This window comes from Argiope bruennichi, chromosome X2, assembly GCF_947563725.1.
Source record: "Argiope bruennichi chromosome X2, qqArgBrue1.1, whole genome shotgun sequence".
In the NCBI taxonomy this organism is placed as follows: Eukaryota; Metazoa; Arthropoda; class Arachnida; order Araneae; family Araneidae; genus Argiope; species Argiope bruennichi.
In genome coordinates this window covers 59489657-59505991 of record NC_079163.1, presented here as the reverse complement: position 1 = coordinate 59505991, position 16335 = coordinate 59489657, and the positions used below count along the sequence as shown (strand labels likewise).

Here is a 16335-nt window from a genome sequence, read left to right as displayed (position 1 = left end):
CCATATAAATAAAGATAAGCATAAATGCAAGTCAAAGTTCAATTGATATGTTTTTTAAAAAATTATTCCAATGAATCAAATTTTATTCTATGAAAAATCCTAACCTATTTGTGTTTGATATAAAAGAATATTGCAATAATTACAGTGGAATGGTGAAGCTAGCTTTGTGATCACTCCAGCTTTAAGTTATTCTATTTTTTCATTTTTCTGTATTTTAATATTGAATTCTGAAAACAATTTTCTTGCTTCCTGATATAAGTTCTGAAATTTTGCACACTTGTTTGTTCTGATGCAGTTTTGTACACTTAATATATATGGAATTCTTTATGACAGGACACTTTAAATTTTTTCAGAATTGCCAGTAATTTCATAAAATGGCGTTGAATGAAATTACTTATTGTATAGTTCTAAAAGTGAATTTGAGAAAAATTTCAAGATCCTATATCATTTATAATAACTTGTTATAAATTTAAAACTAAAGTTTAAAATAATAATAACCTCAACTGAAAGAAAAGTATAATGAATAAGAAAACTATAATGGCTTATGATTTATTATTTTAAAAGTTATGAATCAATGCAGCATTTTTTCCTATTTCTGTGAAAAATTCCAACTAAAACGTTGTTTTGGTATTAAATATAAAATTTATGAATTGCCAAAAGGAACAAACATCATTCCTAAACTTTTGGAAACAATGCTGTTTTTGAGAAAATAATATTGAAGCAATCGAGTTTAGATTTAATTAACTATTTATGTTATTATCGCTGATATTTATTTACTTATTTTTCATTTTTTTAAAAATTTTGTGAGGCTTAATCATAAATTGATTTTTTTAAACTGGTCAAAATGCGATATTTAACTTTCAGAAGATGGCATGAAATACTTGAAAGATTTCAAATTCTTTTTCAACTCTAAAATAGTAAAATTATAACTGCATCAATAACATTTGTAGATATACGTTCTATTGATAAAATTATCATATCCAATTAACATTTTTAAATAAATCTACAGCCAGGTACGACTTTCAGGTTTTCATTTTAACCATGAGTCTACTGCTGATTACTTTTAGGCTGGGATGATGGAGCTTATATATTTGTGAAAGTGCAAAATGTCGGATTTCCTTGATCTGATTATGTCAATTGATCTTAATTGTTACATTTGACATAAAACTGGATTTTGCTGCTGGGAAACTTACTGGGTTGGACTTAATGCTTATTTATATATGTAGAAAAGCCCTTAAAAACTTTTAATTATATATTTTTAGAGACCTTTATTTCCTTTCAAACGGTTCGCTTTTGTTTACCTGTAGGATACATGATGTTAGAATAATTCTAAGAGTATTTCCCTTCCTCCACAATTCTAAAATCTGTCAAAACGAGTTTCTGGGTATTCGTTATTGCTTTTATTTATAATAGTTGAAAAGTCATTTGGTGTGGATAAATATTCTTTTAAAAATATATTAATTGCATTCGCGTAAGAAGCCATTTGCATATTTATTTTTGCATAATCTTCAAATTTTCCAGTTGTAAGCCCTTATTTTTCATCTTTTAGCTGATTCGGCTTAGTGAGAAATGCTCTGATCTAGAATTTTAAACAAATCATTTAAAAATAATTAAAGATAATAGTAATAAAAGTAGGGACTGTTTCAATGTATGCAAATATAGCAAATAGGCTACTCTAATAATATTTTCCTTTATTCAGGTTTTTATTTCAGTCATTAATATGTTGATTTTGCTCTAAGAAAAATGTTTTTTGTGCATAATGTTATTAGCAATGAAACAGGACTGAATAAGAATTCAAAACCTATGCTTATATGTATATACTTAATTGCAGGTAAACAATAATTAGTAATTTCGAAGCATATTATTTTAAATCATATATAATTTGAATAAGTTTAGCATCTGTACATAGTATAAAATGAAGTCTGCTGAAAGCTTCTGTATGTTTGAACTCGAAAACCTCGAGAAATATTTAACTGATATTGGAGATCTTTGTACCATTTTGTACAGCATTTATTGGAGAATGTTTTAATATATTGAAATCATATCAAAATTAAATGGAGTTTTATAATTGCGATTTTAATTATTTTCCCTCTACGTTTCGCGCATTCGTGAAACACTTATTCGTGCATGTGCGAAAACTTCAAATTGCGCATGCGCAAATAGCAAGAGCTGTGGTATGCATAGGCGATACATTACTTTGTTTACCTGTTAGTCAATCTCGCCAGAACGGCTGAGCGGATTTGGATGAAATTTAGCACAGAGATAGATTATAGTCTCGAATAGAATATAGGCTACTATTTATTCCGGTTAATTGAGTGATTGTTTTTTTATTAATTAAAAACTAACTTTACCGCCAAAAATCTTCATTTCCCCACCGCCAAATTAGTAAGGCTTCAGTCTCCCCCCCCCCACGGTAACGAGGGTAGGCTTAACATGTTTTCGATCGATTATTTCAAACGATTCTGTTTATTTTCTTAGTGTTTCATGCATTTAAAATTAAACATTGTTAAATAATCGATCTTTCGGATTAATTCTGAAGTTATTTTAAATTAAAATAACAGAATAAAGGAAACTAAAAATTTCTAATCTGCATTGTGTTACTCCAACTGGCGTAGAAAATTCACGTATTTGCGTTATTCCAATTGACGTTAAAAATTCACGCATGCGCAGTTCTTATTATTGACAACTGTATTTTCATTTTAATTAAAAGTTTAAAATTACGTGTATTATACTGTTGTGGCTATCTCAATATCGATCGATAAATAAAATAGACTTGATTTTTAAAAAATACGGACTTGATTTGAATCTTCTGCTAGCCCAACTCCGCAAGGACCGCAAATATAGCTCTGGCTGTAGCTTCTTCAGGTATTGCTGCAACTTTGCTTAACGGTGGCCGGACGGCACATTCCGTTTTCAAATTGCCGCTTAATCTTGCAAGCAAAGATACTCCAACATGCAATTTCACCAAAAACAGCGGCCGAGGAGTCATTTTGCAGTAGTGCAAGTTAATATTATGGGACGAGTGCACAATGTCGCACAAACATGCATTAGAGACGTTAAACCGCAGCCTGCAGGACAATCCGCGGCAACCAGGCGGTGATGGACGGCGTTGTCGTTTTGCTCACAATGACCCGTTTGCAATTTTAGTGAGCACTTGCGGACTATCAAACCCCCTCCAGCTGTGAGAAAAATACAAGGACGCTTTATCAGAAGATATCGTGCATAGGCTGGTTGGCACTCACAATGTCCTAATCATTAACGGAGCTTAGGTATTGAGTGAGGCGCAAGATGCTTAGGTCAGTCCTCATACATATACATCAAAATTTCCAGGCGAACGAAGTCGCGGGTAATAGCTAGTTTAATATAAATGAAACTAACTTAAGTTTTGGGAGCAGTTGAAAAATAAAAATCAGACTCTTATTTTCTGAAACATTTATTTATAATTATAATGGAAAAACATAATGCTGTTGATTTGCATGCTCAAGTTTTCCCAACTTTAAATCGTATTTAAGAATCTCTTTTGTGATGAATATCTTTTTACCAGAGCGTGTATTAAATAACAAGTAATTATCAAATAATCTAAAAACTTATTTTCAGTATATTAAAAAAAATTATTATGTGAAAGTTTAATGACACTTTTAAGAACTGCATTATCTATGTGAAAGGAGTTGCTTTTGTATTCAATCCAATGTTTTATTTAGTCATATTTTATGGTATATATCTTTTTATGCTTAGTGCGGTATTTGTTTTTATGCCGTTTTCATTAAACATCTCGCAGATTATATCTTCTGTTGCAATCGACTCTCATTTGTCTCAGACGAAATTTTGTAACCAGAGTAGAATCTGTTACACCTATCTATTCCCTCCCTGTCATATTAGCATTCATTAAAAAAATCTTATTCTGATGGAATATTGAAAGACGTGCTTTCTATTCCATTTTAATTATTTTTTTTTTCAATTCTTGTCAGTGAATCTTATTGCGGAAATGACTCTTCTCTCCCAATCTGTTCCGAAAACTTTTGTTTATAACTACGTATCTTAAAAACTATTTGGCAGAGATGGATAAAATTTGTAATAGTGATATTTTAGGTCTTCCTCCTTCGATTGGCATCATAATTTTTGATTTTTTATGCAAAAATCTTGAACTTGTGAGTTTAAATGTTAATTAAAATATAAAATATACTTTTATAGTTTTTAAAAATTTTAGTTTTACTTGCTGAGTATTTTAATGTATATTAAGAATTGTCAAAGATTTCTGATATCTTGAAAAAACGGAAAATCTCATTTAAGAATACGAATTCGAATTTTCAATTGCTTATTGCTTATCAACCGTTTGTTCAAAATTACCAGATGTTATATATATTTTCTGCTATTTTAATCTGGAGAAATCAGATATGTATTTGAAACTGGGTATTGCTATTTAAAAAAATTGAGTTTGAGTAAAGCAGATTCTGAGATGACCATTTATATAAAGAAATACTTCATACATTTATAGAGAGCATATTACTACAGCAACAGACCTTGTCAGTTTAATAATGTGGTAATTAATTTCTGGTTACAGAGCAGTGCCTGGATGTTTGTTGGACTGTATGATTCACTGGAGATAAATTTTCTAAAGCCCGTTTTAAGAAATGTAGCAAAATCTGTAGTCTTAAGATTTTCTTTCTATATATATTTGAACAATTATGATGCTTAAAAATTTTCAGTTTAATAAATATGCAACTTCTGTTATTTACCAATCATTATTATTTGATTTGCATGAGTAACTTTTATAAAAGTTTTTGATCTTTTATGTTCCAATTTCCAAAAGCTGATTATTATAATTTGCTTTTTTTTTTTTTAAATAAGTATGTTCATGCTATGACACTTCTTATAATTAACAATCTTATTCTAGGTGAAATCTGTTAAAACTGGGGCTATATTTTGGTCTGTGCTGACAGCATTGTCGTATTTTTACATGGTATGCTTTCAGTATTTTTTTAAATACATATACATTCTATAGTTTGTATAACTTTTTGGATTTACTTATGCTTTGTTGTATTTAGGTTTCTGCTTGGGGTGGATATGTCTTCATCATCAATTTAATTCCACTTCATGTATTTGTGTTACTGTTAATGGGAAGGTATTCTAATAAAATTTTTGTTGGTTAGTATTATTTGGTATTTTTAATGTAAATTTTATTTTTTTGAGAATTTTCTTACAAAGTAGATTATTCAGAAATGCATAGCAATGCCTAGCTTATAAAAGAATGTAAAAATTTCATATTTTATAAATGATTACTTTATATGGTTTAATGATTATCTTATGCTGTTTTATAAAGAAAAGCAATACATAAAACTTGGAAATTTTTTATTGATCAATTTATGGTATTAAAAATTTTAAACACAGAATATTTTTGATTTCCAATTAAACATTTGATATTTTTTTTTTCTGCATCCACATGAAGCTTAATTTAAAATTATCATTTGAAATTCTCTTTAATATTTTTTCCTTAATGATTAGGACAAAAAATTGATTTTATACATAGTGCCTATTAAATTAGTTTTTTATTGATGTATTATTACAAGATTATTACAATTATTACAAGATTAATGTTAAAAAAAATATAGGTAAGTTGAATTTTTTTTGATCAATTACTTATCCAAAAATTTTGTTTGAACAATACTTGGATAATGCAATTATACTACTGTTCAAAACTTTTTTTTTGTAGATAATAAGATATTAGTATATGCTTAATTTTGTTAGATTATTCATAATCTTAGAAAATCGACTCATACATACTGGTGTTGTCAAGAAATTTCTTTTAACATCATCAATCCCTTCAACAATTTAACAGATAATCAAACCATCTTTGCTACAAATGAAAGCAAACATATATTCTAATGTAAAACAGCCTCTTCCAATCAAATCTCTCTATTTTATCATTTCTCTGTAAATGTGATCTTGTTTCAGTAAATCAAAAAGACTAATCTAAAACCTCATTGTGATAAATTAAAGTTCCTCATTAATCCTGATCCAGTGTTGATCGATTTTTTTTTGCTCCATGACTTCTATTTATATATGTCAGTGGTTGTCATGGTAATTCATGCAGGGTAGAAGTGTATACTGTTGATTCTTAATATAGTGTATGGTCTCTGTGTTTTTATTTTATGCTCACATTAAATCTTGGTGACTTCCAAGAAAAATATTTCTTCATTACCAGACTGTTGGAAAATTTTGTCTCTTTCAAGCTATTTCTGTAGTCTAATATTTTATATATTACCATAAGTATTTTATATTAAACATCATAATGTAGCAGTCCCATTTGCATATTCAAAGATTTTGAAAATTGGAATGCATGTCCGAAAATCTGGACTCTTCATTGTGTTTGCTAGCTGTCTTGACTAAATGTTATATGCTTTAATGGCTATTTCAATTTAATGGCTATTTTGCTTGTATAGTGTATATTCGGAGCACCGTCACGCATTCCTAATTTTTTTTAATGTTCATACTGCTATTTTTTTTATTTGTAAAAAGTAAAATACAAAATAATTGCATGCAAGTAATTTTTTTTAAAATTAATTTCAGTTTTTCAGAACGACTTTCTAACAAATTAATTCACAGACGATTTTTCTTTCTTTTAACTGTAATTTAGTCTTCAAATGTTTATGTTAAAATATTTTTTTTTTTTAAACTGCATAGTGAAATGTAGACGATTTTATTTTATACCAAGAAGTTTCCAAATTAAATTTTATAAAATGTATCTATTTGTATGCATGATTTTTTGTTTGTTTTATGCACCAACTGTGAGACCGCATGAAATGAAAATCCCGCTGCTCGCATAGGCAGATCATGTTTATCTCTGTCTGTTAAAGTTTTATTTAAAGGCGCTTTTGGTATTTTTGGTACACTCTATCGCATTTTTGATCTAAAAATTTCCGCTGTCGGTTTGTAAGTTGCCAGTATTTTAAGCGAAGAAACAGCGTTTTACGTGAAATGGCATAAGTCAATTTTTTTTTCTTTATCGTAATTCATTTTGTTTGAAAGATGCAATTATGTGGGTTTTCTAATGATCTTGTTGGATGGAAAAGAAAAACTTACTAACTGACCAAATTTGTCTAGCGTGGTCACATAAAAATTTTAAAAAGTGCACCTTTTTGAAAATTAACGTCAATTTTTTTTTTTATTAACATAGTCTTATTCTGCGCCTTATTTGGAACTATTTTGCAGTTTACATCACTCACTTATCTCTAATGGGTAAGGAATTAAACCTCGTTTGAATCTTTTTGGGATACCCTGTATATAATTATATATACAAAAAAATTTTCATGCAAGGCCGACCATAAGTCAGTGTTTGAATTCACATAAAATTTATTTTTCCACAGGAGGCCATGATTTATTCTGTTGAATGACCTGTGTAAATGCGTTCGTTTACACCGGATGAGGAAAAAATAAAGTTCTTCTCTCAGCGTATTTATTGAGAGATTTTTATAGGGATTTCTTTGACATGTGTCGATTCAGGAAAGAGAATCGTGGTCGTTTGGGATTTTTATTTCCGATCTTGCGTCATGAGAGTTGTGCAATCATCAGTTTTTTAAAAGCACATGTTAAAATTAAATAAAAAAAAAGTGTTACTTGGATAAGGAAAATACCAGAAAATTTTAAAGTAGTTTGGGCTAATTTAGGGAAAAAAAAAAATTAATTTGGATTTAGATTCACGCGCACGCACGCACGCGATGTTTTGCCTATGTTAGCTTTTGAGCATACTGGATTTAAATTGGTAAGGGGTGTATCGTAAGGAGGGAAAAATGTCAGGTGACTCTGCAAATGCTAACCTGTCCAAAGGGGATAAAAACAGTGTGTGCTTTCTGCTACTCCCTTTTGATTGAAGATTTAGAACGGTGGGAGAAACCGGTACATGTTTTGATCTGAAAGTTTTGTTATCGTTAGCTATGATAGCTTAGAAGTTGATAGCTTGAAGGCTGAAAAGTTTCAATTCCTAATTTTTTAATTTATGCATGTGCTACCTTATTGAAAAATGCTCATTATTGCATTTTCTTTTAACCTTTTTCGTTATCATAGCTCCGATCTTTATAAAAATCGAGTAGAAATTGGTGGAATAGAGGGTGAAATGTTCTTTAAATCTTAGGATAAAAGCCGGAAAGGAAAGGCAGATTTATTATTGGCAGGAATGTTTTTTTTCTCATTATATGAGTGGTGAGAAAGAAGCTAGAATTGATTTTAAATAAACATACTTCTTCCGTTTTAAAATTTTTGTATCATGATTGTTGCTTATACAGGATGGCTAATAATTAAAGTAAAATTACTTGGATCTATGTAGAGTCTGTTCTGGTTGATGCACTTCATTGTAATTTGGTTTATGCTTTATATAGGCCATGGGGAGAAAAGAACTGCGATATATATTATACGAACTGCAATATACGAATCTTCTACATTAAAGAAGTCGTATATTATTTGCTTTGTGTCGAGCAGTTTATATCTTGACCACTTGTACATGTATATTTGCAATCATTTTGTATTTTTGTCTCATGAATTGATGTTTTTTAAAATTAGGTATTTTATAAATCAATCGTAACATGTAATTTTTGAGATTAGAATTTAATTCCGTAAAAAAAAGGATATTTCTCATGAAGCATTTATTTTATGATATAAAGAAAATGTACTTACCTCATCTGCAGTTGCAGATAAAGCTTTGTTCCCTAATATTATGGGTTAATTAACTATTTGATTTAGACAACTAATACTTCAATTTATCTGCCAAGTTGCTAACTTGTTTACTTTAAGGATGGCTTTTATTTACTTGAATGTTTATACATGTGTGTTAAAAATTATTTTTTAGATGCTGTTTTTCAGCATTTTAATGAAATATGATTCAGTTTTCATACATTTATTTTCAATCCCTTGAGAGTTTGTTAGCATTAAAATCATTCTCATGTAATGTATTAATTTAGCAATTCGGATGCAATGATGCAGTTTAATTTCTCCTTCATTTTCTCGATTCATTTTTTTTTTATTTTCCACTGCATCAGGCATAGCTGGATATTTTGTTATTTCACTAGTTTTTTTAAAAACTAATGTAATTAGAATAGAAAAATTTCTGGTTGTAAATACTTTAGAAATCGAAATGAAATATATAATTTTGTGAACTCTCCATAATTTAAAGTCTTTGTTTTACATATTTTGTACAGGGCCTATGCTACTTTCAAGCGAATTTTGTTCTTCATGTTGTAAGTCGAACTGGTTAAAAGTCAGATTTATATTTTCTGTTAGCATTTTCATTCCAACAGGTTATGAAAATTGCACTTAAATCATCAAAGTCAATATACATTCATATGATATTCAACATAATTTCAAAAATACGTAAATCTATTGTGCACATTGTAAACATAAATACAACCTGAAATTACATTTTATTTTCGAAATTTATTTCTTGTAATCGTAAGTCGAAGAGAAGGTGCATTTTAATTATATTTAATTAATTCTATTAAATTCTAAATTTAATTCTATTTAAAATATTTAGATTTTGTTTATTATTCCATAAATTTTGCAATTTTCGTATTTTGAAAGACTGTATTAGCTTTTTATAAAGTTTCTCATTTAAATTATTGACAAAATAAACAGGATTTGCTTGCAAATTGTCTTTTTAATATTTTATTTTACAATTTTATAAACTCAGAGTTGATTCTAATTCTTTTCTGTTTAATTTTGACTAAAATGATATAGCAAGCTCTGTTTCTTGATATTGTAAATATTTCCAAAATATAACCATTCACATTTAAAAATTTCTTTTTAAAGAGTTTTTAGTTAAGTGGATTTCTTTATTTGCTTATGTTGCTGTCAGAAGGTTTCTTGTTAAAGTGTATATGCTCATTTATAATTTAGTCATTTTTTTTATCAATCGAGTTTTGCATAATTTGCAACTAATTTGATAGAACTTGCTAAGAATGAATTATATGAAATATATTTTCTCTGTATTACTTTCATTTAAATGTCAAAATTCAATTGTTAATTTCTTTTATTCCATTTAGAGTGACTATTGTTTTCCTTTTTATTTAGCATATACATCATTTTTTATCCTTGGACTAATTCTGTCTATGCAAATACCATTTGTTGGTTTTCAGCCTGTGAGAACAAGTGAACATATGGCATCAGCTGGTATGTGAAAAATGAAATTATCTTTATATGTATTAAACATAAACCAGTTTCACTGCAATCCACTAATTGCTTTTTATGAAACGATTTGAAATTAGTTTATATAATCTCTAATGAAAAGAAAAGAGAACAAGTGCATTTTAACTGATAGTTGAATTTGTGCTTTTTCGGCAATAGAGAGGTGGGATTCATTGAGCTGATAGGCTGAAGAGCTATTCTGAAATGAGCTAATTACTTCAATAATCTTAAAATTCCTGTTGTGTATTTGGTACTATTTTTATACTATTTCTCTTCATCTTTGATACTTTCTTTATTCAAATTAAGATTCTTTAGGTGAGGGAAGGAAATGCTTTTAATGTAATCAGCATAAAGTTTTAATGTAAAGTAAGATGTAGAAATATAAATATTTGGATGCATAAAATGTAGTTGAAACCTATTACATTAGCTTTTAAATATCTGAAAGCAGAAACATAAGTAGATAGCTATGCCAATTTTAAGTCTTGGAAAAAAGTAAATGATTGCAATTTCTCTTATTTTAATTTTATTATTCCTTTGGAACTATCGGTTATAATTTTTCATTGGAAAAAAAAAATATCTTAAACTTTTTATTTCAAAAATGCACAATTTATTACAAAATGTATAGTTTATAAAAAGTAAAAAATTGCAGTGTTTCAGATTGGTATATTTAGTGTTTGTCAGAATTTTCGTCAAAGTTTTAATGAGAAGAAAGTGAATAAAGTATTAGAATTTTTTTAGTAATGAAAATTTAATTCCATTATTGATGATTAAATATAAAAATCCACTGAACAATTTCTAACTATTTATAAATTCTGAAAAATGAATTTGATTGCAGATGACAATCGTTCAAATTGGATAAACAAATAAAATAAAAAGTAATTAAACACTTTTAAAAAACTGTTCATGAAAAATATACTTTTCTCTTTCTAGGTGTTTTCATTCTATTGAATGCATATGCCTTTTTGAAGTATTTACAGTCTTTTATGTCGAAGTCGGAAATAAAAACCATATTCATTTTTGCTGTGGCTCTTATAGCAATTTTAGTGTTCCTGGGAGTTGTTCTGCTCACTTACGCTGGTAATTTCTTTTACACTTCGATTGTTGTATATAAAATTATAATTATAAAAATTCCTTTATAGATACTACTTGCCTTAATAGTTAAAACTGCTCTAATATGAATGTTTCTTGTTTAATTTTCTATCTGTTTATTAATTGTTGGTTATTTGTAAGAAAATTTGTTTTCGTTAAATTTGTTTAATATTAACATTTACAAATTAAGGATATAATATGTACAACTGAATACTTAAATTGCTTTCAGAGTTATTTGGATGTTTTAATTTTGTATTTTTCCATCATAATCTAGTATATTATCTAGAATCGTTTCACATGAAGTTATATGAAATATGTATGTCACATTGAATTTAGTATATATAATTCAAATGTGTACTTTTGCATATTCTTTTCTAGTGTTTCCATTCTTAGCTTCTGAACGATTTTGCACCATCTTTTACGTTCATTCATAATTACAAAATTAACAATTGTTAGCTGTTTTTGATTGATTATAAATCATTTATTATGTTTATTTTGTTAATAATGCATTGCTTTCATTTTATATTATGAAATTTATTCACAATATCTTGTGGTTTATTTTTAATGAAGTGCATAATTTTACTTGCAACCATTTTTTTTAGGTTATATTGCTCCTTGGAGTGGAAGGTTTTATTCCCTGTGGGATACTGGTTATGCAAAAATTCACATTCCGATTATTGCATCAGTTTCAGAGCATCAACCCACCACCTGGTTTTCTTTCTTTTTTGATTTACATATCTTGGTGGCTACGTTCCCCGTAGGTTTATGGTATTGCATTCAAAATGTGAACGATGAACGTGTTTTCAGTAAGTAACTTCTTAAGACTTTAGAATCTTTGGATAAGTCATGATTTTTTGAATAAAGTAATATATATATAATGTGATGCGTGTTAATTCGGTAATGTTTCAATAAAGGAAAATTCGTGCTGGTAGGCAAACAGGGTTGCCATGCCTCCGTGAGAATCTAGAAGACCGGAAAAGCGCAGAGAATTTAAAAATCGACGGAAAAAAAAAAAAAACGGGAAAATGCTGTAAAGTTGAAAATGTTCTTAAAAACAGGAATAATGCAAAGAATTTTAATTTCCGAGTTATTTTTCCCCAATCTAAAAAATGCCGATCTCTAAAGATTACTAGAATAAAAGATCGTAGTCATATCTTCCGAAAACGAGATAATACCATTCACGATTGTGTAATGGGGAAACTCACCCCTTCTCTACCCTCTCCTTTTTATTTTTCTTTCCAGTTTCGATTTGCGAGACTGTTCTTTTTCCATGGGATTTCCGAATTGCAGCTAATCAGCATGCGCGAGACTTCTGTAACTGCGTGAAAGAATAAAATACATTTTTCTGGCGGGAACATTTAATTTATGGAAGAAGCGTGGTAGTGTTCAGTCTACCATATTTCAGTTTATTGAATGGTTTATTTACTATTTGAGAAACCAAGAGCTTATTCAATGTAGATTAGAGAATTTTTAAAAAATAATGAGCTGTTCACAATACGTATTTAAAACGAATTGGACGGATGGAAGAAAAAAAAAATTAAACCTGATTTTGCTGAATGGGTTTGAGGAGTTCTACAAAATCCATAACCAGACTGTCTGTTAGTTCAGAAGAGTCATAATTGATTTTGAACTGAGTATCTAAAAGGAATACAGGAAAAAATGACATGTCAAATCCGAAAGTGTCAAATTTAATTTCTAAAACAAACCGATTTCTAACATTTTAGTCAAAGAACAATATTTAAAAGCTGAATTTTTATGGGCATTAAAAGTTGTTGCATCACATTTGTCCTTGAATGCATTCAATGATTTAGTGGCAACCCTGTGTAATATTTTCCCCGTAATTTTTTTTTTCTTTCAGCATGTTAAGTTGATCATATTATCAAAAGCAGCTATTGAAAATGGAATTTAACTAAGGCCCAACTCGCATTAGTATGACTTTCAGATTTAATGGGCCTTTTTTATTTGAAAGAAGGGGGAAAAAATGTGCGTTTTATTTTTCACTTCTACGAAGTATGACAAAGAAAGTTTCTAAGCATCGAAAAATTCAAATTCGAGATTTTGACGAATCTTCACGTTCTAGACCTCCGTGTGTTCGAAAAACGAATTAATGTTTGTCTGTCCTTGCACACATTAGCTCAAAGGCTTTAACTTAGCAGATGAAATTTGCTATGTGGTCTTTGCTCCAATTTGTCGATTTCTATCAAATTTTGAACAAATCTATTTTTATAAAGTATGTCTGAGAACAGTGAACACATTGACTACAAAACGTAAAGAACTAAATGGATATAATCTGGTTACTGATTTAGCATTGAAAAGATTAATACCGGTCTATACATTCTCAGGCCTGTAAATGGGATAACTCAGACACAGCTATTTGGATAAATTTAGTTTATGATCTTGTTACTAAAATTGTACTTATATATCAAATTTCGGTTTCATTCAATCGAAAAAAGGCATGCAGAATGTATACTTGGTTTTCTTCCTTAAAATGTGCTGAACTCTGAAACTGCAAATGAAAACGCTCATGGAGAGGGGAGGGGAAAGATCCTTTTTTTAAGGAATTGTGTTACTTATATTCAAAGTTATTTTAAATTAGAAGCAAAATATTGCTCAACATTATAATCTAGGACTAATTTATTGTAAATTAATAAATTTGGCATAAGACTTTTTTTACAGATCTCTCATATTTTTTGTTGAATTGGGAAAAATCAGATTCTATTGCTTGTAGTTTCTTTGGGGGAAATACGGACCTTTTGCTGAATTGTGGGATCTTCAAAGCATTATACGAATATTATTGCCAGTGTTATCTGCCAATTTCTTTTCTTTCCTTTTTTTTTTACTCTGCATATTTTAAAAATATTTCTTTAAAGAAAATGTTTCTGAAAGTAAAATAATACTAAACACATAAATTTAAATGCCATTTGATACCTTATAAACTTGCACATTTCACTTTTCACTTGTATATATCAAAAAAAAAAAAAAAAAAAAAAAATGTAATATTTTTCTCATACAATTTGATAGTTTCAGAAACCTGATACTATTACTTTTGACGATTTTACCATGCAGAAGTGCTACACAATGAATAGTTTAAGGGCATTAACATACTTTTTTTTTGTTAGATCTTGTCCTTTTTTTCCCCATTAGACAACATTTTTGCACTTATTTTTTCCTCTTATCATTTTGATCTGTACTATTTTAATTCAAAATGTGTATTTCGTGTATTTTTGATTAATTTGTGGTTTATTCCCTATTACTATGTTTCCTAGTTATGTTGATAATCGAGGTTTACTTTATTGATAAATGAAATGTAAATTTTCTTCCCATCCCTATTTTGTAAAATTAACGTCTCTTGATACTAATGTCTAACAGTGGCGTGGAAGGCTTCTGTATTTGAGAATAGAGTATCTGAAATCGATGAAAATTTACAAATTAATTCATTTATTCCTGGAAATAGCGGGAAAGTCAGGGAAAATCAAATAGCAGAAATGTTGACCTCTCTCTCTCTCTCTTTTTTTTTTAAATTTTAACCAGTTCTTGTATTAAATTGGTGTCTGTTTTATAGATTATATTTTTGGCTTTTGTTATTAAATTGATTTTATAATATTTAATAATCATTCACTTTGATGTGATCTCTGCCAGTTTTCAACTTGAATTTTGGAAACTCTTAATTTTTCAAGAATAATGCATGAATTTGGAAAGTAGTAATTAAAGATAATCAATTAATCTTGATCATTCTCCATAATTCCTTCCGTAATCAGCTGCACTCTAAAAATTTCCTAATTGTTCAAACTCCATCTTCACCATAATTTTAACTCCCGAGTTACATGAACTTTTAAAAATATTTCACGAAATCAAAACGCGAGGTTTGCTGTTCTACTTTTGCCATGACTTGAACAAAGAAATTTGATAAAAGCTAAAATTTGGACTATATCAATGAAATTCTAAAGAATAAAAAGCGTTTTTAAACTGTGAAATGAATCTTTTGTAAAGAAGTTGGATATGAGTTTTTTTAAATAAGTATTTGATGTTCCTCCATGCTTATCTGGCAACAGATTAAATTTTTAGATGCTTTTAAAATGTTATCTTTTAAAATCGTGACCTTGCAGCGAAATATGCCACTGTGCAAGACAAAGCAGGAAAAGAGATTGAGAGCGCTCTTTCAGAACTTATATAGCTCCAAGCGGATACCTAAAATTTAGTTGTGCAGACTTTTTGGCTTAGGTAGATATATATTCTGAAAAGCATGAGAATATAAAATTGTGTGCAACTCAGAAGTTAAAATTTAAAAAAAAATCGAGAGACATTGCAATCATTACGTATATTTTTCCGTTTATATTGATAAAATAAGTTCATTCAGTTCCTTGTTTTTATTATATAATATCTTAATTCAGTTTGCTTGCTTTATTGAGCTTCACAGATCAGTTCAGAATCCTGTATGGCACATTAATAACAGTGTTGCATTGCATTATCGTAGGATATTCCCATTTATATTTAGTATAATCTAATTATCATTCTCTATCATCTTTCTAAGTTTGGCTTTGTAAATTCATCTGTGCTGTTTCGTATTCTCTACATAATAATAGTCACAAGTGGATATTGCAACAAATATAACTTAAACTATAAAGCTTAAAATTATTCCTAAAATATTCAGTTATGAAGATTACATATCTATAGTCTGTGTATTTTCTCTAGGCTATTCAAGGTCACATTTTCTATCTCGTTACTGATTGTTTGCCTCGTAACGCTGAGGCAGGTAACAGTGTCACGTTTTAAGCAGCTGTTAAGGTATTCTGAAGGTAAGGTATTCCCGAAACGTATTGGGGGAAAAAAAAAGAAGAAAAAAAAGCTTTGTCGAAACCATGGCAACAAAGGAGAAAGAGTGAAGAGTAAGGAAAACGAGTGTTCTTGAAACGCCTACAGAAATTACACAAACTATAGTAACCTGTCATGCAGTATAGGCTAATGTTTTGTCAAAATTTGGAATTCTACCAATATGTAATGTTACTTTTCTTTCATTTTTTTCTTTCCAATGGCATATTATTTGTTTACTAGATTTTGTGATTGTATATTATTTAG

General features: G+C 28.8%; 1 protein-coding gene across 1 annotated transcript in view; it reads left to right on the top strand.

Moving 5' to 3' along the window:
* Nucleotides 1–16335, top strand: part of LOC129960388 (dolichyl-diphosphooligosaccharide--protein glycosyltransferase subunit STT3B-like) — a 49168-nt gene that overhangs the window by 13502 nt on the left and 19331 nt on the right. The window contains exons 6-10 of the mRNA XM_056073808.1: nt 4895–4960; nt 5046–5145; nt 10057–10155; nt 11101–11247; nt 11862–12065. Of these exons, the coding sequence (XP_055929783.1) occupies nt 4895–4960; nt 5046–5145; nt 10057–10155; nt 11101–11247; nt 11862–12065 (616 nt within the window). The remainder of the gene's footprint in view (nt 1–4894; nt 4961–5045; nt 5146–10056; nt 10156–11100; nt 11248–11861; nt 12066–16335) is intronic.